Raw genomic sequence first — 23,683 nt, 5'->3', positions numbered from 1 at the left:
TTATATTTCTTTAAAGGTTTATCTTTAACGTTTAACTTTTTATTAATTGTTAATTTTAAATTTACTAGATTATCTTTTTTTTAAATGTTATTTAATATTTAATTTCGAATTTGTTAAATTTGGTTTTGATTTTATCAAAATTTTTTGATTTTATATTTATATTTTATTTTAAATTTATATTATTAGTTCAATTTATTAGATTAGTTTTATCTATATTCTTATTTTTTAAATTTAAATTTTTATTAATTAAATTATTTTGATTTTGGATAAAATTTTCTAGATTGATTTTATCTATATTATTAAATAATTTATTAAGGTATTTATTGATTTTATCTAAATTTATTTTCTTATTTTTTAAGTTTTAAATTTAAATTTATTTTAATGTTTGAATTAATTACTTCTAATTTTTTATTTAATTTTAAATTTTTTGAATTAATTAATTTATTTAAATTTATTTGGTTAATGTTCTGTTTGACCAAGTCAAGGTAAATGTTGATTTGATCAAAGTTTTGATTAACTTGATCAAAATCTAGATTGTCATGCACCATATTAGGGATAATTTCATAATTATCTAGATTATCATACACATTATTTAATTCTCTACTAATAGGAGTATTTTGGTAAATTGTACTAACCCCAAGTGGAACCCCTAATTATGTCAACTTCTTCGTTAGATTTGACTCAAGGCTAGATTCATTTTTGTCTTGTTCATCCAGCCTAAATTTGAAATTAACTTGATTACCCTTTTATTTGACTCCGAATTTTGGGTAAATTTCTTCAATGTAATGTCATAGTCAAAGTCGTCCATCATAACGAAGCTTTCCATCTGACGCTTCCATATTCTGAAGTAGTCCTTGTCATACGGTGAAGGTTTGTGGATGCTTCGTCCTAACATCTCTTTGTGCATCGATTCTTTTGCACAACATAATTTTAACAAGATATTCCAAGACTAGGTCTTAGGGTAAGTAGTGCGGAAGCGAGAAAGAAAATAATTGTGTTTTACCAATTTAAAAAAATAATAAAATAATAATAAAAAATATTATGTTAAATTTTGTCAAAAGAGTTATTTCATCAATTTTGACTAATAGTGAAAAAAATGAAAGTGGATTTTTCAAAATAAAATTAGAAGGAAAAAAATGAAAGTCGTACCACTTGTAGAATCGTAAAGTCACTAGGGGATGAATAGCAATCATTGAAAATTGTGATTGAAAACAAGTTACACAGTGGAATAAAGAAAATAAAAAATAATACTAACACAGATGGTTTTACTTGGTTCGGAGTTTGTGACGACTCCTACTCCAAGTCCCACGATCGTCAATCGCTTTCGTTGGGTAATCACTATCAGTTCGTAAAAGGATTACAATGATTGAGTACAAGAAATGTAAATAAAATTTGTTACCAACAAACAGAAAGGAAAATGAAATCTCTTGTTCCTCGAACAACAGAGCAGCTTTCGATGTTGTCAGAACCTTTTCGGTGTAGCACTTGAATATGAAAGTTGTAGTCAATGTCGTTCTGAAGCTGCTGGTCAAAGGCCCTTATATAGGCTCATTCCGGACACCTGGACCATGCTGACGTGACTCGGCTAGTCGACGCGCTCCAACTCAGCTTTTGGATAAGTTTTCTAGTCCAGGCGCCTGGACCAACTCTGGGCGCCTGGACCACCCGGGTGTCTCTGGCACCCGCTCGAGCGAGCTGGTCTAGACACCCGGACCAGCTCCGGCCACCTGGAGTCTAGGTGCTCAGATCCCTTCTGAGTGCCTTGACTCCCTTTTTTCAACAGCTTCTTTCCTGCAAAAAGGGTTAGTACAGGCAACAGAAAATATATTTATACTGAAAAATAGAGTTGCACAACATTAATAAAATAGGAATAATAATTAGATCATGTCTCCCCAAGACCAGGATCTAGTCAAGGTCTCAGCTTAGATTTTCCAAATAGATCTAAACTAGACCAGCGCCTATAGTTCCCTTAACCGGGAGCGCATCCGATCACTGGTTCTCTCCTCCAGTTGCTTATCTTCACTTACTACTTGCAGTCGCTTGACTTGCTTTTTACCCACCAGATCTTCATGCTAGTTGTCAGGTCCTGCGGACCCAACTGAACTTCAGCCGGTTGTCAGGTTCCGCAGACCCAACCAGACTTCCTGCTAGATATCGAGCCCTGCGGGTCTATCTAGATTTCAGCCTATTGTCGAGTCCTTTAGACCAGTCAACTCCTGCATACTCGATAGAAAGGTTAAACAAACAACACATCTAACTTTAACATATTTGTCATATATCAAAACCTGATTATCAGTACAACCTGTAATAACACCTTCATCATTCGACTAAGTGCATATTGTTGTGCTGTTGTCGCACGACTACTCTACTACATCCGGCTGTTGCCGGTAGATTGACACCAACACAAGCGCTTTAACTTGTAAATCATCGTGTTGGGTAACTTAATTTTAGTCATTTACTTTATTGCTTAAAGAAAGTGTAGGTTGTTACACTTATCTTATATTCTCTTTGTATTCAATTACTCTATCAGGAGTTTATCGGTAGAAAATTTATTGAATTACTTATCGATAAAGTCCAAGGGACCTAGGTCTTGGAGTAAAAGTTATCGAAGGCTCTGAATCAAGTAACTGATCATGTTCTTGTGTTTATTTTTTATTTTTGTTTTGTTTTATTCCATTGTACACTCACACTTGTTTTAAAAGTAAAAAAGAACGAGTTTTTAAAATACACGTGATTCACTCCTCTCTCTCTCTCACATGCCAACGATCCTACAAGTGGTATCAAAGCCTTGTTCACTCTAAATTGGTGAAACCATCAATCGAGCAGAGGGTTTTCCCTATTTTTTATTTTTTTTGCACAATATATATTCTTGTTTTCTGATTTTGTATTTTTACTCTTTCACCATTAGTCAGAATTTGTGCAATCACCTTTTCTGACAAATTTGTCATAATTTATTTATTTTTCTCAAAAATGAAACCTTACTCGAGTTGTTTTTCGCTTTATTTTTTCTCCCACACTACTATTTACCCCAAGACTTAGTCTTGGAATTATTTTTTAAATTGTGTTACGCAAAAAAATGATGCACTTAGGATGTTGGGACGAAGCATCCATGAACCTCTATTGTATGACATGGACTACTTCAGAATATGAAAGTATCAGATGGAAAGCTTCGTAATGATGAGTAACTTTGATTGTGGCTTGACACTAAGGTGATCCACCCAAAACACAAAAGCTAACAAAAAGGTAATAAATTCAATTGTAAAATTATTACCTAACAAAGTTATATGCAGGATAAGTAAGGTCAAAATTGCCCATGAGTTTTGGACCCGGCTGAATGAGGATTTGCCAAAGCTGGAGGATCAAATCGAAGACGAACTTAGACTCGAATCTGAACCTACAGAAAAGACTACAAAATTAGGGGTCGTACTTAAGGTTAGTAATATTTACCATACTACCCTTGTCAGTGGCAATTTGAATAACATGTATGATAATTTAGAGATTTTTTTTTTATAAATATGTGATAATTTAGATATTTACCAAAATACCTCTCTAAAATTATCAAACAATTTAGATTTAATTAATTTAGAAAATTTGACTAAATTAGACAAATTCGAAATCAAACAAATTAATTAATAAACATTCAGAGTTAATTAATTCAGCAAATCAAAATAAACTAATTAATAAAAAAACTTTAAAATTCATGAATAAATAATAATTTAATCAATTCAAACACTAAGATAAATTTAAATTTAAAATTTAAAGATGATGAAGTAAATATAGATCTAAATAAAATTAATAAATTTTTTAATAAAATATTTAATAATTTAGATAATATCAATCTAAAAATTCTTATCCAAAATAAAGATAATTTAACTAAGAAAAATGATTTACAGAAGGAAGAATCTCAAATAAAATTTTAAGAATAGATACATAAAATAATGGACCTATAAAAATAAAAATTGTGGACTATAAATTTATATGACTATCCCTTAATTTTTCTTTGAGATTTTTTTCCCTCTGTATATCATTACTCTTTAACTAATTTGACAAAGTAATCACCAAAACGCCATATTTAGAGTTAATTTAACTAAAGTTTCGTGAGATTTGCCATAAATTAAAGTTGTGATTGTCTAAGATGATCTGGCTGGTATAAAATTTGAGCAAAACTCGTGCCTATAACATATTATAAAATATCTAGAAAATAGAAAGAATTTAAAGAGAAGTAGAGAAGAAGAATTGTATTTCTCTCTTTGAATGTGTCTTATGACATTACAAAAATCCCTATTAATTATAGGCCTCATGAGAAATAATGAAAAGACATTCCTATTTAATGTGGTAACTCAAAACTCAATGGTCACTCTTGAGTATGGTAACCTAAATCTTAATGTCACTCATGAATGTGATCATTCATTCAAAATGTGACATCCACAATAAATACATATCATTTATCATATTTATGAGTTTTTCTTACAAATTATTAATGAAATATAACATATAATTGAGAATCGCTCCCAAAGTTTATAACAAGAGATCCCTCTCAGAAACATTTCTTGTATTTGACACAACGTCACAATCTAATCATAGGAGGGGAGGTTCTTACTTTTTGAAAAAAGAAATTTATGCAGACTCTATAATAATTAATAATTGTAAGATTCATCATTTAAAAAAAAAATCACTCAAATAGCTTTTTTAAATTTTTTTTTAATATATTTTTTGGATTTTTCATATAGGATTATCACGTGGTCACTAATTATATAGGTCCAAATATAACTGGGCCTTTCTATTATTCGGGCCCAATAACTTGATGAATGGAGGAGGCCCGATTCCCGGTCCTTATACAGCGAGAGCTGAAACGAAACGGTCGTCGTCGTCCGTTCCTTTTAGCAGCGATCTCCCACCACCGGCCATTGCTAGAAGGCTCCCCGGTTCCAATCTCCCTTCGAGGCTTCGCCGGAGTCGGGCTATGGATCGCTCCAGCGATCGCCTCCCGATCCGAGGCGGGGAGACCCTTGCGAGCGCCATGAAGCAAGAACGCCGCGGGAGATCCCATCCCCCCAAATCATCCTCGTCGTCGATTTCCCAGTCGAGCAGAGCACCACTCATCATGGGTTTCTTATCTTGCCTCGCCTGGCTCTACGTCGCGGGCCGGTTCGTCCTTACACGCGTAATGTTTGTTTGATCCAGTCGATCCGATGGAATTGAATCGGTTATTCGTTTCGATTTTTTCTAGATTGTGGCAAGATTCGGGGAACCGGTTGCTGTTGTCAGAGCTTCTTCAGAAGAATACGGGCAATGTACGCATCAGTTCGTTGAGTCCTTTTGGTTCTAGTAATTTCAACGTAAAATTTTGAATTTGATCTTCGTCCTGATCGTCATTTTTATACCAGATGCCAAAGGTCCTTACTGTTGAAGATAAACTGATGAATCTCGGATGCAAGTAATCTACTGATCGATATGGAGTTTTTGGTGATAGCTGTTCTCTGTTTTTTATTCACTATATTCACTCGGCAAATTTTACTGCTAAATTACAGTGAAGTTGCAAGAAAGTCAGTGGAGGCTGAGATGGACTTGACTTTGGCAAAGAGTCAGGGATTTTTGGCGGGGAACACATCTTCTTCTACGAAGCTTCTTGCCGTTATTGGTGTTTATACAGGATTTGGGAGCCGCCTCAAGCGAAATGTATTCAGAGGTTCTTGGATGCCTAGAGGTTTGCCTTCCAAGTTGCACCAAGGATAATTACCATGTTTTCTTAATATAATATTGTGTTTATAGTTTAGGTTTTTTTTATAGAACATTTTAAAGCAAGGCAATTGATCATTCAACTAGTACAACCATTGGTTTTCAGTGAATAATCATACATTTTTGTGGCTCAGTATCCGTCTTTTTAAGTGTTCAGAAACTTATAAGTTCTTTCAAGCACGAGATCTCCTTTTAAACAGTGCCTCTTTCATCACTGAAATCAGTATACTCTTTCTTATGTTACAGTTACTTCATTTAAATTATCATCTTACGAGTTTAGTAGCTTAAACACATTATGTCGAGTGCATAGATCTTGTTGTGAGATTGCTCATGGTGTTTGGACTAATATTGCTTAGAATATTGTAATTTAGTTTTGATCTACGAGTCAAAAGTTTTACTCCTACATTGTAATAAAAAAAATTCTTCTTAATTTTTCAGGTGATGCATTAAAGAAACTTGAGGATAGAGGCGTGGTTATTCGATTTGTAATTGGTCGAAGGTTTTTCACATTCCTTATGCTCTTGAATCCTTTGTTGCTTTTGATTTTTTATGACTTATTAAGGTTTGTTAAATTTCTGTTGCAAGATTGCATGAAAACTTAATGTGTGTTTGTGGGTCTGTGTTGACCTATTGTTGTACACATTTTCCTCTGGATCTTATATTGCAAGCTGGACTTTCTCCTTTGCAGTCCTAATCGAGGCGATAGCTTGGATCGTAACATTGATGAGGAAAATCATCAAACTAAGGACTTCTTGATTCTTGTAAGCTTTTATATATTGTGGATCATATTTAAGCATGTTGGCATTTGAAACTGGAGTCTTTATCCTCTAAAATATTGTTCATATGACAGGTTATTTGAATCTCTTTCTCTTGATAAGTTTGTAAAAACCTCGGATATTGCATTTTTTTATTCCAGCTTGCTACCTTAAGTCCATAACAAGTCTCGACTCCTGTGTCCTGACTATAGATAAGATAGCTAACCATACTTATTTCTGGGATATATCTTTAGGAATTGGGATGTAGTGCTGGGACATCATCAAACACAAAACTTCAAGTTAAATTCTTGCTACATGGTTTTCATTGGTAGTTTCAGTCCTCATTGGGATGTATCATGGTTTAGGCATGTAATAGGCTCAAGATTCAAATGAAGGAATCAACCTTATATGATAAAATAAATGAAAGTAGCTTAAGATGGTATTGGCATGTTCAAAGGATATTTGATTGATTGTTAATTAGAGAAATTAAATTAATAAGACCTGCAGTGTGAAGAGGTGATTAAAATTGATTTGAAAGATCTGAATAGTACGGTCATGGTAGCTTATGTCAATAACTAATAATTTGCTGTTGTTTCTCAGATACACTTACAAGATATATTTATTAACCCTATACAACTTTGTATGTCTAATCTTATTCTAGATTTCATATCAATTGATTTTCATTGTCACTAGTAACCTAGATAAGGTTTGCATTTTAACCTTAGGAAAGCCACGAAGAAGCTGCAGAAGAGTTACCTAAGAAAGCTAAATATTTCTTCAGTGCTGCTGTTGAATCTTGGAATGCTGAGTTCTATGTTAAAGTTGATGATAATATTAATCTTGACATAGGTAAAATATTCCATTCTTATTTGATTAGATAATTTAAGAACCACCTGCATTTTTCATTTTGAGTTTGTTTATATTTGTATTTGAATCTGTTCACAATTTTTTCAATCAGATGGTCTCATTGAGATTCTCGACAGTCGCCGTGGTGGTCATGGCTTGTACATAGGTTGCATGAAATCTGGTTCTGTCATAAGTGAAGAGTATGCTTTCAAACTTAAGTAGTTTTTAATAACAATGTTTTTGTTATTGTTTTAAACTTGTCACTTTTGATGTTATTGTTCAATAAAGTTTATCTGAATAATATATCATGTCTATTATCACAACAAAACAACTTCTGATTAATAGAAAATCTAAAACCGGAGGGTACATTTGTATATGCAGATACATACTTCATGGTATCTACAGTCTTACAAAAGTTTTTTGAGACAATATTACATCTGTTCAGTAGGTTTCTTTGTATCTGTGTATTTATGTTCTTTGTATCTGTGTGTTGTAATCTAGTATAGACAGTTCTACCTGAATGTGGCATGCTTACTATTTTTTCATAGCTTTCTTTCAAGTAATTGGTCAAATTCAACAAAAGTGTGTTCACTGTAGTCATTGTTTACCAAAATATCCAGTTCAGGGGAGTCTGATAATGTAAAGAATGACCATTCGTTTGTCTTAGCTCTTGTGAACTGCTACTGGGTGTCAGTCACAATCAGAATTTCTACTGCTACTAGGTGTCAGTCACAATCAGAATTTCTACTGCTACTGGATGTGTCAGCCATAATTTAAATTTTCTACGTTGTTGAATTTCAGTGGAAATTTTCTAATCTTATGCTATATTTTTGTACTATTTGTGGTTTTGCTGGACTAATTGTTAAACTATCTTTCTTTCACCAATTGTTTCTGGTTTATAAGCTGTCTTGTGCAATTCACAGGCAGATCATTCGTTACCAATCTTTGGAAATGAAGATTGATTAAACTTTATCTTTTGGTTACTTGCAATTCTATATATATATATATATTTGCAGTTTACTTGCAATTCTCTATAGAATTTTGTGTGTATGTAAACTAACTAAAGATTTTTAGGACAAACTGATTTTTATCTGGACTAGTAAATCTTCACTGTTTCAACTCTTAACCATCCTTTTGTCCAGGGGACAACAATGGTATGAGCCAGAGTGGTGGAAATTTGGAGATGGAAAGTCGTAAGTGCTTTTTTACATTCGTCTGTTAAAGCTATTGTCTCATTTTGGAAGATATAGCTTTGAAGATATAAAGCATATTTGATCTTCTTACTAATACAAGTATCAAGTTGAAGGTGGAGGTAGCGTACTGTCATATTAAACCAATTGAACAGCACATATTTGTTACTTTGTTGAAAACATGGACGTGACATACAATGGACATTAAGTATATAAGCATTAGGTGGATCTTTTTCTGGACTCTACTTTTAATTTTTTTCTAAACCTAACAAGCATATGAAACATAAAAAAATTAGACCACAATCACAATCTGAGGTTTGGATCTGGTGCTCACATTGATACCATAGTGATATAACTGCAGTACTTGTGGATCATCATTCTCCCGTTAATAAAAGATCTTTTTTTTTTGGTGATTTAAAGTTATTTAGTCGTTCTTCAGAGTGTATGCATATAGCTAAAACACAAGTGTGGACTACGTTGTGGAAGTTGCCTATAGGTAAGGTGACACATTCTGGATGTTTCAAACATGTGAAAGAAGTTTAGATGTGCACCTCCAGAAAACTGAAATATAGCCAATGGTTGAATAGATCAAAAGAACAGTCCACAGCCAAAAGATGAATGGTCAAGTGCCAATTTAGCCCCAACAAAATTCTAAATTAACTTTTCATGTTTCTATGAGTAATCCTATTTTGGTTTGTATTAAGACAATGTCATAGATTTTGCCCTTTAATTGAAGCTTTGATTTCTTTCTTTGAGACTTTTTTCCATGAAGGAAGCACAACAACAATACAATTTACTTATTCTCTGTCTCTGAAATACTAAAGCCCACCATGATAACCATCAAGAGACTTTATCATAATCTGTCTTAAGTTGATAAAAGGCATTTGCAAATATATTTGTACTTATTAATAAATAGCATCTAAGTTTCTTTTGGGGGCCCAAATTATTGATTTTCAGAAGTTTAGTTTGATTTTTTTATTAAAAAAAATCTCAATCCTTCTTTTCTTAAACTTTCATCGTATGACTCATCTACTTAACCTCTATTTTTGGTTCGATGTTACCTGACCTGGTTAATCTTTTTTGTAATTTACACACAAAAAAAATCCTTCACTCATCAGTCATTTATTATTATTATTATTATTATTATTATTATTATTATTATTATTTATTTTTGATAAAAACAACTAGTTTACTAAATTATATCCTTTTCTCTTGAATTCTTAGCCTGCATTCATGAGTGGCTATCTATAATTTCGTCATTTGTTCCTATTATGTAGCAAGTAGGTCTTGCTACCTAATTCTCTACGTAGTTATGAAGTTTTAAAATTGACCTGTATGTTGATATAAGTTTCAGAGTTCCAGTAGTCTAGAAAAAGAACCTTTTTTAAATAATAAGAATTGTACTGGATGTTTGACACTTAATCCCATCCTGATCTCCATGCTTAATTGCCAATTGATGTATTTTCACCAAGAGACCACATCTCGCTGTAATGGAAGATATCCTAATGAGCTTGTTGAAGCCAACTTCCCTTCAAAGACGTACAAGAAGTCAAATACAGTCCTTAACATAAAATATTTGCGCCCTTGCATTAAGACAGAATCAGTTGATTCTTGAATACAAATGAATTATTATCTTTACTTATTCATAAAGAAGCTTGTCTAGTGCCTCTTTGAAGAAAATTAGTGCATTCTTTTGGATCAAAATGTACTTTAATCTCTTTTGTTATCTATAGGAAGTATTTTGCATCACTTTTGTCTGGTTCTACTGAAGTGCGCTATTTTGTACTTGTTGCTAGTCGATGTGCATTTATGCTTGGAATCAGAAGTTAGTGGAATTTAGTCCACAATTTAATGGAATGGAAATAGTTAATTATGGGCATTGGTTTTGTTCCCCTTACCATATACTTTTCAACTGGGCAGGTATTTCCGTCATGCTGCAGGTTCGCTCATAATTTTATCAAATAACTTAGCCCAATACATCAATATAAACAGGTAAGCTTTTGTCAATTTACCCTTATACTCTTGGTGTATATAACGTGCCAAAGAAAAAAGATGGATGCTTTTTCAGATGAAGTATAACTAGAACATCAAATTGTATTTGAAGTTGACTCCTACTTTCACAATCTTGTAGTGCTTCACTCCAGACTTACGCTTACGACGATACATCAGTAGGTTCCTGGATGATGGGTCTTGATGCAACTTACGTAGATAATGATCGTCTTTGTTGTAGCAGTTCTAGACAGGGTACTATTTTCGGCAAAACTCAACTGATACTAACAACAATCATAGACATTAAATGTTTCTATTGTCTCAGTTGCTCACTCTAAATTTTCTTCCAGAAAAAGTGTGTTCAGTAGCTTGAGCAAAAGGAAGTACGGGATTCATAATTCCATTGTTAGTGGACCCAGAGTTCGCATTTGATTGACAACAGGAGCTCGAGAATACAATTCTTAATGATTTTCCAGAGAGCCTTCTTGATCAAAAGGTTCAGAATTGGTTGTAATCTAAAAGATGATACTTGAATTGATGCTTGTTGTACATCATATGCTTCTCCAGATACTGCTCTACATTCACTAGTTTTGTAGGTGAGCTTTTGAGCCATGATTATTTCAATTCTTATTAACTGCGATATATAATTCAGAAATCTCACAAACATTTTACTCGATCTTGAATTCAATTTCTGGTTGTTATCGATTCTAAGAAAAAGAAGTCTACAAAATTTCCATCATCATCACATTGATCCAGGCATAAATATACACTATCATTATCTAGAGTAAAAAAATATTTTAAAAAAAAAAGTATGCCATGTCAATGCCAATGCAGCTTAGTGTGATTAATTTTCTCACTAATTTCAGATAACAAGACGCAATAAGTACAGCAACTAAAGAATGGAGCAGATGTTGACTCCAATAGCAGCTACCTAGGAGAAATTGCAATTCAAACTTGCATCACATAGCCACAACACGGTGCAGAGTCCAGGGAATGGTCTATTATACACAATCTTACTTACCTTGCAAAACTCTTTCTGTAACTCAAACTAATGATCTCCGGATCACACGGTGGTGGCAGCTTTAATGTTTGCCAAAGTTCTGATACCATATTAAAATTAAAATAAAATAAAAATAAAACAACTTTCTTATATTACAATAACCAACCTAATCAATTCTACCTCGGGATATTTCTTTTCCTACATACAAATAAGATGACATATAAAAGCGAAGTCAATGGCGAGAAAATCCCTTGGTGGCTTCTTGTATGACCTACCCCTCTAAAGCTTCCAAACTAACTCTGACTGCAAATGAAAGCACAGAAATAAATAAAGCATTGTTAGTCTTCGCTTGAATGAACGAACGAAAAGGCATTTGAAATGGTGTGCTTCATACCTCAATTAGAGGAAAAGGGTTAAAATTTGTGCTTGCAGTATTGCGTCACCTCTGGGGTTGATCGGGATTAGAGGCTCCAGCTGGGGGCGTGATGGACATACTGCTTGCTGAACCATTCTCGGCGGGTGGACTAATGCCCCATTTTCCTTCCGACTCTAGCGGCTCTAATACATAGACACCGCCGTCTGTCATGCCCAAGGCAAATTGATTTGGTTCTGACGGATGTGCAGCAACCACAAGTGGATATACAGTAGTGCTGTCAAAAAGAGGGAGGAAAAAAGGACGATAACCTCAATAGTAAGTCTCAAATGGCACGTCCCGCTCCACCTTATACAGCAATCATATCGATACAAGAAACAACTAAAATTATTGAGCATGTAAATAGTAGAGTTCAAATGTATGCTTGACCATAATCATACGAGTACGAACCAACTTATCCAGAAAAGGGCTTCTATCAGTTTGTTCTCATATTATAGTCCTAAGATTAAACAGCATTTCTACCGAATGCTGAAGAAAAAGGTTTGTGCCAAGCCTTGAATCCACTATACAAAATGCAGAAAATGGATGAGAAAGTACACGACATAAATGGTTGGACTAGGTACCTGACATTGCCAACTAGATAAGCAGCTGGTAGGACACGACAATGTAGAGTGAAATTGGCAGCAAGAAATATGCATATGGTTGCATCTAAGAAACTGGCATATATCAACTGACTGTCACAAGAGAATGTCGCATGTGAAATGGGGGCAGAACCCTCGCGAGGTGACCACTGTAAATAGACGAAAGGTTCGCTGAATTGAGTATATCATGACAAATATGATACGATATTCATACTAAAACACGTACCTGCTTCACACATTCTAGTTTAGTAGTTTCGTACAAAGCGATCTGAGTTTCATGCACAGCTAGGAAGTGTATTTGATCTTGATGGAACTGAACTCGTGTATCTGCAATGGCAGCAGGAGCACGCCCAGCAGGAATTTGCAGAAATCTGCTTCGCTGTTTCTCCCATCCATCAGTTCCAAACACACAAAGCTGCAAGGGAAAAGGGACAATAAGCATAACCATTAAGAGGTTAAAACAGCATGCATTTCATATATCTCCTAAATGCCCATGAACACAATTCGCAATTGCCAAATTGTATGCATTATTATTTATTCACAGTAAGAAGACGGCAACAAATAACCTGAGCATCAGCTCCAGATGAGACCAGCACGTTCAAAACATTGGAGAAGGCAAGACCAGTAATTCTCTTAGAGTGGCCTCTAAGTTTGCTCTTGACCTGCATAAGCATGAATACTGTAAGCTACAAGATTCCTTCCCTGGCTATCACATGCTGATGTAGTAGCGAAATACCTCGTCAACTCGGACATTATATATCTGAATAGTGGAGTCTTCCATTCCTATAGCAATTATATTATTGTCTTGAGGATGAAATGCAAGAAAAGTTGCTGCAGGTGGAGGTGACATGAACGTCGTCATAGTCTGCAGTGAGAACAAAGTGGTTAATCCCAAATATAACTTAAACTAAATTGTGCTATATATGGACATTGGCTAACCTTAAATGTCATCATGTTGAATAAGGATATTTTCCCTCCTGAGGCAGACATAACATACGAGTCATTCTTAGAAAGTGCAAAGCAGTGGACTGCTTCTTCAGGATTTGTGTCAGTTATCTCGTTAGTCATCAATATGCCACTTGGTGGTTGCCACAACTGGGGAGCAACAACTGTTGTTGCCTACAAACAAAAGGTATATATTTATGAAATTGTATAAATATACAATTTCATAGCCATGATGGCACTTCGACAAAGTACTTATATATCCTTCACCTTTCCGCTTGAATGACGTTCATTACGAGGCCACTTCCAGAGTAGGTGAATTGCACTTGATGCTAAAGCCAAGATGGCAACACCAGAATTGGAGTAGATCAGTCTCGAAATCTGCAATACCAAGTTCTAGTCAGGAGAATCAGGACCTTCAATCATGTTCTCTCACAAGATAGGCAAGGCAAAAGGATTCATCATATATATCTAATGGTGAAAGGCACTCATCTACATGTTTATTTCTGTAGTCTGCAACTTAGAAGAAATAGAGACTTCATTGTTCTATCCAGCTATAGGATTCGGTACATAATTTGCAGTGAACACCTCTCTCATCAAGCATTAGAAATATAAACAAGGTGTACACATAGACATCCAAACGAGTAGCAGCAATATTTCCAGCCCCAAAAGGCAGATCTTCAGATAAAAACATGAAAAAAAACCCATAAGGCCTAGCATGCTTGAGCAAAATTCTGATGTGAAGCAAGATCTAATACATCTTGTATGGGAATGATAACAGGAAAAAAAATGTTCATCTTGAACTATGTTAACTCAAACCAATAAGGCAACTAGTACAATGAAATGGACTTCAAGCAAATATTCAGAACATTTTCCTGAAGAAATGTGTGTCAATGTAGAATGTTCAACATATGAAATCCTAAATTACAGAGATCTAACCTTGCTTGTTCTAAGACTATCTGGGAGCCTTAAAGATCGACATTGAGCTGGCTCATTGACTTCGGTAAGCTTCCAGACTTTTGATTTGTCCATTGATTCATCAGCAATTCTAGGTTTGACATCTACCATGTTTCTGCCTTCTCCATTCTATCAATATCAAATGCTACCACATAAAAATCAGTTGAGATTCATAAAATGGACTGGGTAAAAATGCAAGTCTTTTGTTACAAAAAAGAATAAAGATTAGAATACGACCATTCCAGCAGCTATTGTGATAGGTGGAGCAGTTCTCTCAGTTATTCCAGAAGATGTTGCAACAGAAGCAGCAGTTAGTGGGCTTATTACAGGCTGTATCATGAAGCATAAACATCAGAAAATTCTTTTAAATTATGTTATGTTAAAAGAAGCAATTTATCCTGTTCAAAATAGGATACCTTTGTTGCAATCTCTGAAACAGCCCTAGAAGCATCAAAAGAACGATTTTCAAGTGTGCGCAATAGACGAAGTCCATCACCATTTACCAAAATTTTAATTCCATTATCATGCGTAGAAACAGCCAATAGTGTTCCTTCCTTGTTGAATCTAATCCTTGGACTTGCCTGATGTTAGAAGTGACACATAAGGCTCCTACTACAAGAATTTATTTAAATATATCAAGAAAGAGAGTGATTACTGGTAGGCCACCATCAGCGTCAACAGTTGTTAATAGATTGATATTATCCATATCCCAAAACTTGATCAAAAATTCATCACCAGCAACCAAAAACTTATTCCTTGTGGTATCAAATTGCACTACTCCTAGTGAACGTTTTCTGAAACCTTGATATGTCCTCTTTACGGCTCCTTCACTTTCATTCCACTCCACAATGAATGTCTCCCCGTCTTTACTGGTTCCACATGAGAAGAGTCTGCAAAAAAAAAATATATATATATATATATATACCATAATTGTGAGGGATAGAGAACAAGCATAAACTTGTTTGTGCAAAGGCTAGTAGCAATAAACAGACCTTGAACCATCAGCACTATAAGCCATTGTTGTGCACCAGTGCCCTGGTGCATCATAATCTACCCTGGATCCTAGATTGTCATACAACCATGCCTTTATTTTTCCATCTAATGCAGTTGAAAATATGAACTGCAAGTCAACAAAGCTAAAGATTAATAAACCAATTCAAAATCACTAAGTAAAAGCTAAGCCAATACCCAACCATAGTTAAAGATCAATTTGACAACTGTCAAACTACCTGAATGTTCTCCTTGTGATGTGGGCATACAGAGTACACGGGTGCTTCATGGCCTTCAAAAGTATGTTGTTTAGTGCCACTAGTTGCATCCCACACCTAATGTACTAGAAACTTCAATAAAAACTTAAAAAGAAAGGCATGTAAAATTTAAATTCAAAGTTTTCTACCAACCCTAATTGTCTTGTCATCCCCACAGGTGATTATAGAAAGCTGCTTATTAGGATGAGCAAATGCAATATCGTTGACACCGCCAACATGAGCGTCAATCTACCATTTGAATGTCAAAAGAAGTCATAAATAAGATTGGAAGAAACAAGGATCACCCAAAAAATGCATATATTGCCCTTCCAACCTCCAAGTGTTGTCTGATATCATCGCCACCATGATAATAATATATTTGGACAATGTGCCTTGAATAAGCAACACCTGCACCATAACTTGGTAATCTTACAATAGAAGTCACTATTAGTCTTTTTGTTTTTACCACACAGAATAAGCTTACCAAACAAGGCCCCATCTGGGCTCCATATTATGCGATTAACTGATACAGCAGGATCCTTTACCAAAGAAGCCTGAGTGGCACAGGGGAACATGTCAAACAAAATGAAAAATGCACCTTAGCCAGAACCATACAGCAGTGTATACTCTGGTATGTGGAAATCAAACCTGCAGGGACATGGAGCAAGTTCCAAGCTCCCAAACCTTGAAAGTCCTCAGAATTAATCTCTCCCGGGTGCCAACATCCCATAATGCAATATCACCAACATTTGTACCAACTAGGATACACGAACAGGAAAAAAAAACTCAGAAACCAATGACAGAAAAGTGCTAATACCTCAAACGTAAACAAGCATAGTAAATAATAATAAGCTACTGAAAAGTAATACCAAGAAGAATAGTCTGTTGGATTGGATGAAAATCCATGCTCATAGGGTTTGATCCTTGGATTAGTGTCCGCACAACTGTTTTTGGTAAGTCCTCCAGGGAAAATGTAGCCTGGTTATGGTTCTGAGGATAGGAAACTGGCAATATATTGACAGGCAGATTAACCTGAATCATGTAGTCGGTACTAAGATAAAGTTGGGATCGCCTAACAACCAAAACCAAAAGCAAAATTGACTAGATTAGAAACATCCAGCATACCTCTTCAGATATTCCTAGGGGCCTTATTCTTTTAGATACATGCTCAGAATCAGCAGATGCATATTCAATAGAAGGGTTGGCTGTTGGAGGAGTCCTTGGGTGCTTTAGAATTGCAACTATATTGAACAGAAAAGTCATTGTTAATCTCATCACTCACAACAGTCTTCTAGTACTAATTGCACATTCCATCATATTACCAGGATTTGTAGGTGCATTGAGCCCAATAGGTGCACCAGTGACCGCCGAATGGGTTACAGCTGAAGGACTAGACATCCAACCAACAAGGGGTGTTGGAACTGGTGTTGGAGCAGGCTGAAAAGGCTGGAGAAGAAATTTGTTGAGAATGTGACATGGAACACAGTAATACTCAAAATTCAATAATTGGTAAATTACCCCATGGGCGCCCAATGGAGGAAAAGTTCCTGCTTTGGGCATGACCCCCAGCAGTGGATTGTTTACTGGTGATGGAGCAAGTGCACCATTTGGTTGTCCACATGAATGATCAACAAAAAGAGTTTTGATATCTGGATTTGGCCTAGGGTTTTTGCAAAGCTGATGCTGCCAGTTTAAACTGCCAACCATAAAATGATTAGTGGATAAATAACTAATATAACCTAAATAGTCCAAAAGTTGAAAATTGGAAGAAACTTGCTAATAGAAGGATGGCTCATGAAGCATATTGACCACGTTAAATTTTAGATAAACATTTCCATTTGCTAAGAACAATTTAGGAGATTAAGGTATAATTTGATTAACTAATCTAATACAAATTGATAACTAAGAAGATACCAAAGGAATAGAGAACTCTCTTTTTTGTACATGATATAAGTGATATATAATATTGTTCTAATTACAGAGGGATTGAGTCAATGCTATACCATGAAACATTGTGAAAGAATATTGAGAAGCGAATAAGAGATTAGACAAATAACAAATGGTATCATGTCTGAAAATCAACCTGGGATGCTATTTACTTGAACAAGATGACTAATGGAAAAATATATATAGAAGAATTGTTTTCATATGATTTTTATTGACTCAGAAAGGCTTATGATAGTCCCTAAATAATTCCATGGTGAGTTCTGGACAAATGAGTTTCCAATAGTTGTAGGTTTTAATCAAGGGTAAGCTCTAAGTCCCTAACTGTATAGGTTGATACTAGCTGAAGTTATCAACCATATTCAAAATTACCTCTTTGTGGATGATATTATGTTAACTTATAAAAGTGCGATCAGATTAAATTTGAAGTTTGAATGCAGAGATCAACAAGTCAATTGAACTCAATAAAACAAACTATAATTGTACGGGAGAAACTTCTAGAGGTAGTCACTATAGTACTTTCCATTGTCAGGAATACAGTAGACTTTAATCAATAGGGTTCTCAATTATGAAGGTGGAGAAATTTTGAGCTTCACTAGGTCATGCTGAAACAAATAGATTATTTCCCGCTATTCTGTAAGGAATATGCAAAGCCTGATGCATTCTGAAGTGTACAGAAAAATTACTGTAAACACCTACAATCTTACCTCTGGTTAATTAAGGTGCGCAACCTAGAGTTCTTTAGGTTTGGAAACTGCAATTTATCTCGGAACAAGGGGTTTGCTTCAATCAGCTTTTTGAGTTCAACAAGCATAATTGTCCGTGCTGATTTGGTATCCCCATACTTTGATAGTTGTTCATTTTCCCTGTAAAGTAAAGATGCTGGGTAAATAAGAAACAAGCAAGCTATTGGATGAGTTTAATTTAATTGAATATACAAGGCTATAGCCTAAAACCTGAAGTTCTCCAAAGTTAAAAGTTGAGTAATTTCCTTAAATAGTTCCTCATTAAATGAGGCAAAGACCTTCAAATCCTTCACAAGGATTTCAACTGCCTTAGGACGGTCATGCCTAGAAGGGAAAACAGCTTGTGAAAACTATTGGTTATAAATATGAAACCAAAAGGCTGAAATACTGGAACCTACTTGTCCAATGCTTCAAGATACTTCTGCTTCCGTATTTCAAAGAATATCTTCATGGAGTACCGGTTGTCATCGACCTTAGTAAAGCCAGAGAGATACTTTTCAACACTGTCCCAATTCCCATTGTGCACCTCATCCTCAAAATATTTCATATTAAAATAGAAGCCAGACTCCTGCTCAAGCCTGCAGCCAAACCACGCAAGATTGCACTTACACAGCAACCCGCAAAAAAAAACTAGTCCACAAAAAAAAATTGACAGGACACCAACTTGTGAACTGTCTCCTTGAACTTCTCCTCATCGAGGAACTGGAGGATCAGAAACACCAGCTCTCTACTAAGTGATGACATCGCGTTCTGCTCGCCTCCACCTCCGGACCCTAATAATTCCATAAAAAAGAAAACAAGACAATCAGATCTTCCCAACGGTATCATCAAAAGAAACATAAAAAAAAAAAAAAAAAACAGCTTTGGGGTTAATTCGGAGTGGGGATTTCAATAGATCAAAAGCTATTGCCCAATAAACTGACGTTTCCGAGCCACCAAAACTCTTCTTTTGCTTCAAACAAAATCTAAGTCCGGCAGCTGCAAAAAAGGGCCCTACGCCTAGGGTTCCACAGATCGGCAGCAGCGCTCCATAAAGCTCTAACCGAAAAAATAGGAGAGAGAGAGGAGCAGCGGATAGGGGGAGAGTTGCGGGGGCAGAAAATAACAAGAGAGACTTTTCCAAGACGATTCCAACACGCATACACATAACAACAAAAAAAAAAAAATCCGACGATCCGAGCTCACCTCCGAGTGGAAGACAACCGAGGGCGGCGGCGGCGGCGACAGGTGATCGATCCAAGCGAAGCGAAGGCCACCAATAATTTAGATCGCAGAATAATCCCTTAACCGGACACGAAAAGAAGGGGCGAAAAAAGAAGAAGAAAAGAACAGGAAATCTATCAACATTGTCGTCCCAACAAGTTCGTATTAAAAGGCAAAGCAGACAACTGATAAGACACCCTATGTATCACTGAGATCAGCACCTTAACGTATCCATCGATTAATTCCTTGTGATAAGCGAGCAATATAAGAAAGTAACGGATAAGGCTATTGGCGATTGTGCCCCGATTCGTGACAGCGACTGATTTCACGGTATTAACGCTGGGGAACACTCACGCATTGAAGAGGAAGCCAGTCGGGATCGAGGAATTAGCTGACTCGGTTGCGGACACGAAATTATCGTAAGACCAATAAGCTGACGACACGTGAACAAAAAATGGCACACAAACACTTGTGATGATTAAGAAACCGCGTCGCCTGGATTGGCACCTACGCGCAACTCGGTGAATCTGACGTCCACGGTGAGGGTTGGCATGGGTGTGTATTAGCTAGTTACCGTCGGCGGCCCAGTTTTTTTTTTTTTTCCTTCCTTTTTTTAACTCGTAATCATGTCAATCAAATTTTACATATAGAAATTAGGGATTAAATTATAATATTAAATATAAAAATAAATTTTAAATAAAAAAATTAGGTGCTTATGAGATATACACAATCCGTGTACACGTAAAAAAAAATGATTTAAATTTTTTGTATACTTAATATTATAATTTAATTTTTAAATTTTAAAGGTAACATTTTATTGACATAATTGAGAGCTTAAAATACACACGAAATTGATATGATGCACAACATCTCCTGCGCGACTACGAGCGAAATCTGACATGGTTAATCAGACGTGACCAAATCTATTTTTTTTAATCTTTCTCATCTGCATGCAACAATATTTCTCTTTTTTTTCTTAAATTAAAATAAACTACATTTTTCTCTTTTTCTTAAATTAAAATAAAATTCTCATTTCTCTCTCCTATGATTGTATGCAACAATCACTATGGTACTGTTTTTTAAAGGTGGTGTAGCTGCTACAATGTTGTAGCAAGTACTACACAATAACTGCTACAACATGTAGAAGTCATTAAATAATAGCTAGCAGCTACTGAACCGTTGTAGCAGCTACTGCACCGTTGTACCAGCTACTGCACAGTTGTATTAGATATTACACAGTTATAGTAGCTATTGCACCGTTATAACAGTTATTGTACCATAATAGCAGCTACTGTATCGTTGTAGCAATTACTATACAGTTATAGCAGCTATTACACCTTTGTAGCGGCTATTGCAAAGTTATAGCAGCTACTACATAATAGTTGCTACAACGTTGTACCTGCTACAACATTGTAGCATCAGTACCAGACTAATTATTGCATGTAATAGCGATTATGTTTGGCATGTTGTATTTTGTATACGTGTGATGCGCGTGATGTAATAATTTAAAAAATATTATTATTTTATTTTCTGTTGTGCATATTTACGAAACGTATTTTAGCACACATCGCATCGGGCATATCCCAACAAAAGTGTCATGAAAGTAAGAATGACGAAGAAAGTGAGAAGGATAGTAAATAAGTGATGATGTAGAGGCGATAATGAGAAGCATCCCTCTGCGACACCATCTTTCTATAGGAAAATAAGGTTACTGTAAAATTCGAGAATAGGAGTATCATGCGCCCACAGTTGCCCTTCTACCAAAGTCAGATTTTGTCTATGTTCACGGGTCATAGTTTATAACAGGTATGAGTGGTCCTTCTATAGAAGTGACAGATCAATGAACCGGAGTGGTAGGTCTCCATTAATATTAATTGATGAGTCATCATATATATTAATTGGTGTCAGCTAGCTGCTACAACGTGTAGCAACTAATGTGAGGTAGCTGCTATATTGTGTAGTAGTTACTGTCGGATAACTGCTACAAGTTGTAACTGCTACAACGTGTATTAGCTATCAATCAAGTAACTATTACATTGACAAATTTTCTGTAAATTATATAACAAAAAAAAAATTAACAAAGGTTGCTTAAAGTAACTGCTACAATGTTATACCAGCTAGCTGTGGAAGTAGATGATACAACATTGTAGCAGATAGTTGTAGAATTAGCTATTACACTGTTGTAGCGGCTACTGCAAAGTTATAGCAGCTACTACATAATAGTTGCTATAACGTTGTACCTGCTACAACATTGTAGCATCAGTACTATAGTAATTATTGTATGTAATAGTGATCATGTTTGGCATGTTGTATCCTTGTATACGTGTGGTGCGCGTGATGTAATAATTTAGGAATTATTATTATTTTATTTTCTGCTACGCATATTTACGAAACGTGTTTTAGCACGCATCGCATCGGGCATATCCCAACAAAAGTGTCATGCAAGGAAGAATGACTGATCCAGCGATACGGACGTGGGACCCCCTTTGAGGGGAGTCAACGCCACGTGGAGGTCAAAGGTCAAACGACCGACCAGAAAGGGGGGACCGACCGGCCGAACGGAGTTTAAGCGGAATCAAAAACAACCCGACGGGGAGTCGGGCCTCCGACGCTCATGGTGAATAAGGTCGTCGGGCCGAGCGGGTAGCCCGCTCGGCCGAGGCGTAAAGCAGTAATGTTGTGAACAGTTTCATCCGAGCACATGACCTGGAATCTCCCGAGCGGATCAGTACCTACGTCCGGTCGGACGTGATGGGATTGCCGAGCGGCCGGACGCTCGGCGCGGGAACAGAAGAGACAAAAGGACAAGGGAAACATCTTCTGACAACAGGCATGTCCAACGATCAAGTCATACACTGAACCTTACGACAAAAGGTTCTGCCGTCCCATCAGAGAAGTGCTCGGACTGTAGCAGTATGATGTCAGGCAAGCTCCTCTGACAAGCCCATACTGAGGTATGATAAGAGGACACGTATTCACCTCGGTATGTGTGCATAAGCCTCTTCACACCTCTATATAAGGGTCCTCACACTTCGTCGTAGGTACGCATTCTCCGATATTCGAAGTCACCCCATAGTTTCCTCTTGCCTGACTTGAGCGTCGGAGGGTCGTCGCCGGGAACCCCTTCTCGGCCCGACTTCCTTGCAGGTTCGCCGGAGACCCCTACGACCGGCCGGAGATCCACGTCATCAGTTCGAAGAGCGCCACGTGCCCAGCGTCCGTTGATTCAGCGTTCGGACATGATCAAATTGGCGCCGTCTGTGGGAACGCACCTGCATCCGAGCGGAAGCAATGGACGAAGCTGGACGACCGCATACGGTGATGCTCTCCACGGAGGAGATCGACGCTCTGATCGAGACAAGAGCAGCTAAGCTTGTGGAACAACAGAAACAGAAGGCGCAAGCCGAGTGGATGGAGCAACAAGCGACGTCCGCGTTGGGAGGCCGAGCGGAAGCACCACCGGCCACGGTTCCATTTCATCGAGCCCTATTTCGTGTGCCTCCTGAAGCCGCAACGGTTAATCGTGACCGAGGATCTTCATCCGACGAGGCGCCTGTGTGAGATAACAGAAAAGGCAAGGCTCCCCGAACGGACGCCTCCCCCGAACGGATCAACCGGCAATTTTCAGAGGCCATCCTGCGGGACCCTCTGCCAAAACATTATGTGCCCCCGGCGATCGGGGAATACAACGGAACCACCGATCCGAACGACCATCTTGGTAAGTTCGACAACACGGCTACCCTACATCAATACACAGATGGAGTAAAGTGCCGGGTGTTCCTCACCACCCTCTCAGGATCGGTGCAACGGTGGTTTCGGAGGCTGCCGGACGGATCCATTACAAATTTCAATGAGTTCCGCACGGCCTTCCTCCACCATTTTGCAAGCAGTCGGCGTTATCAGAAGACCAGTGTCAGTCTGTTTGCCATCAAACAAGAGCCCAGGGAACCGCTCCGAGCTTACATCCAGCGGTTCAACCGGGTGGCCATAGATATTCCAACTGCCACCTCAGAAACGATGATGAATGCGTTCACGCAAGGCCTCGTGGACGGTGACTTCTTCCGCTCACTCATTCGGAAGTCGCCCCGAGACTACGATCATATGTTACACC

The 23,683-nt window shown here is 36.8% G+C and overlaps 2 protein-coding genes across 3 annotated transcripts; one reads left to right on the top strand and one right to left on the bottom strand.

Annotated features, from left to right (window-relative positions):
* The first annotated feature begins 4,841 nt into the window (after positions 1 to 4,841).
* Positions 4,842 to 11,661, top strand: LOC121971896 (hydroxyproline O-galactosyltransferase HPGT3-like). 2 transcript variants are annotated; one of them, XR_006109274.1, is made up of 13 exons: positions 4,842 to 5,148; positions 5,231 to 5,294; positions 5,388 to 5,437; positions 5,532 to 5,707; positions 6,178 to 6,238; positions 6,428 to 6,500; positions 7,220 to 7,343; positions 7,453 to 7,540; positions 8,483 to 8,533; positions 10,451 to 10,522; positions 10,662 to 10,774; positions 10,870 to 11,115; positions 11,386 to 11,661. XR_006109274.1 is itself a non-coding variant. In XM_042523405.1 (12 exons), the coding sequence occupies exons 1-12, from the start codon at positions 4,964 to 4,966 to the stop codon at positions 10,890 to 10,892; spliced, it is 1,080 nt and encodes a 359-aa protein (XP_042379339.1). In that variant the 5' UTR covers positions 4,842 to 4,963; the 3' UTR covers positions 10,893 to 11,195. The 2 variants fall into 2 exon arrangements, 1 of the variants encoding a protein (XP_042379339.1); XM_042523405.1 differs by lacking the exon at positions 11,386 to 11,661 and having other exon boundaries at positions 10,870 to 11,195.
* Positions 11,608 to 19,730, bottom strand: LOC121971889 (protein TPR3-like). Its single transcript, XM_042523392.1, has 27 exons — positions 19,555 to 19,730; positions 19,034 to 19,142; positions 18,768 to 18,947; positions 18,580 to 18,693; positions 18,331 to 18,489; positions 17,198 to 17,375; positions 17,002 to 17,125; positions 16,805 to 16,920; positions 16,549 to 16,711; positions 16,328 to 16,437; positions 16,164 to 16,233; positions 16,014 to 16,087; positions 15,833 to 15,928; positions 15,662 to 15,757; positions 15,425 to 15,552; positions 15,088 to 15,322; positions 14,849 to 15,013; positions 14,670 to 14,762; positions 14,415 to 14,561; positions 13,746 to 13,856; positions 13,473 to 13,652; positions 13,270 to 13,398; positions 13,100 to 13,195; positions 12,760 to 12,948; positions 12,516 to 12,682; positions 11,914 to 12,169; positions 11,608 to 11,822 (listed from the first exon to the last, which is right to left on the bottom strand). Exons 2-26 carry the CDS (start codon positions 19,111 to 19,113, stop codon positions 11,959 to 11,961), a joined length of 3,411 nt encoding a protein of 1,136 aa, XP_042379326.1. The 5' UTR covers positions 19,114 to 19,142; positions 19,555 to 19,730; the 3' UTR covers positions 11,608 to 11,822; positions 11,914 to 11,958.
* Positions 19,731 to 23,683: the final 3,953 nt, after the last annotated feature.

This window comes from Zingiber officinale, chromosome 1B (genome assembly GCF_018446385.1).
Source record: "Zingiber officinale cultivar Zhangliang chromosome 1B, Zo_v1.1, whole genome shotgun sequence".
Lineage (NCBI taxonomy): Eukaryota > Viridiplantae > Streptophyta > Magnoliopsida > Zingiberales > Zingiberaceae > Zingiber > Zingiber officinale.
This window is presented reverse-complemented; position numbering and strand designations above follow the sequence as displayed.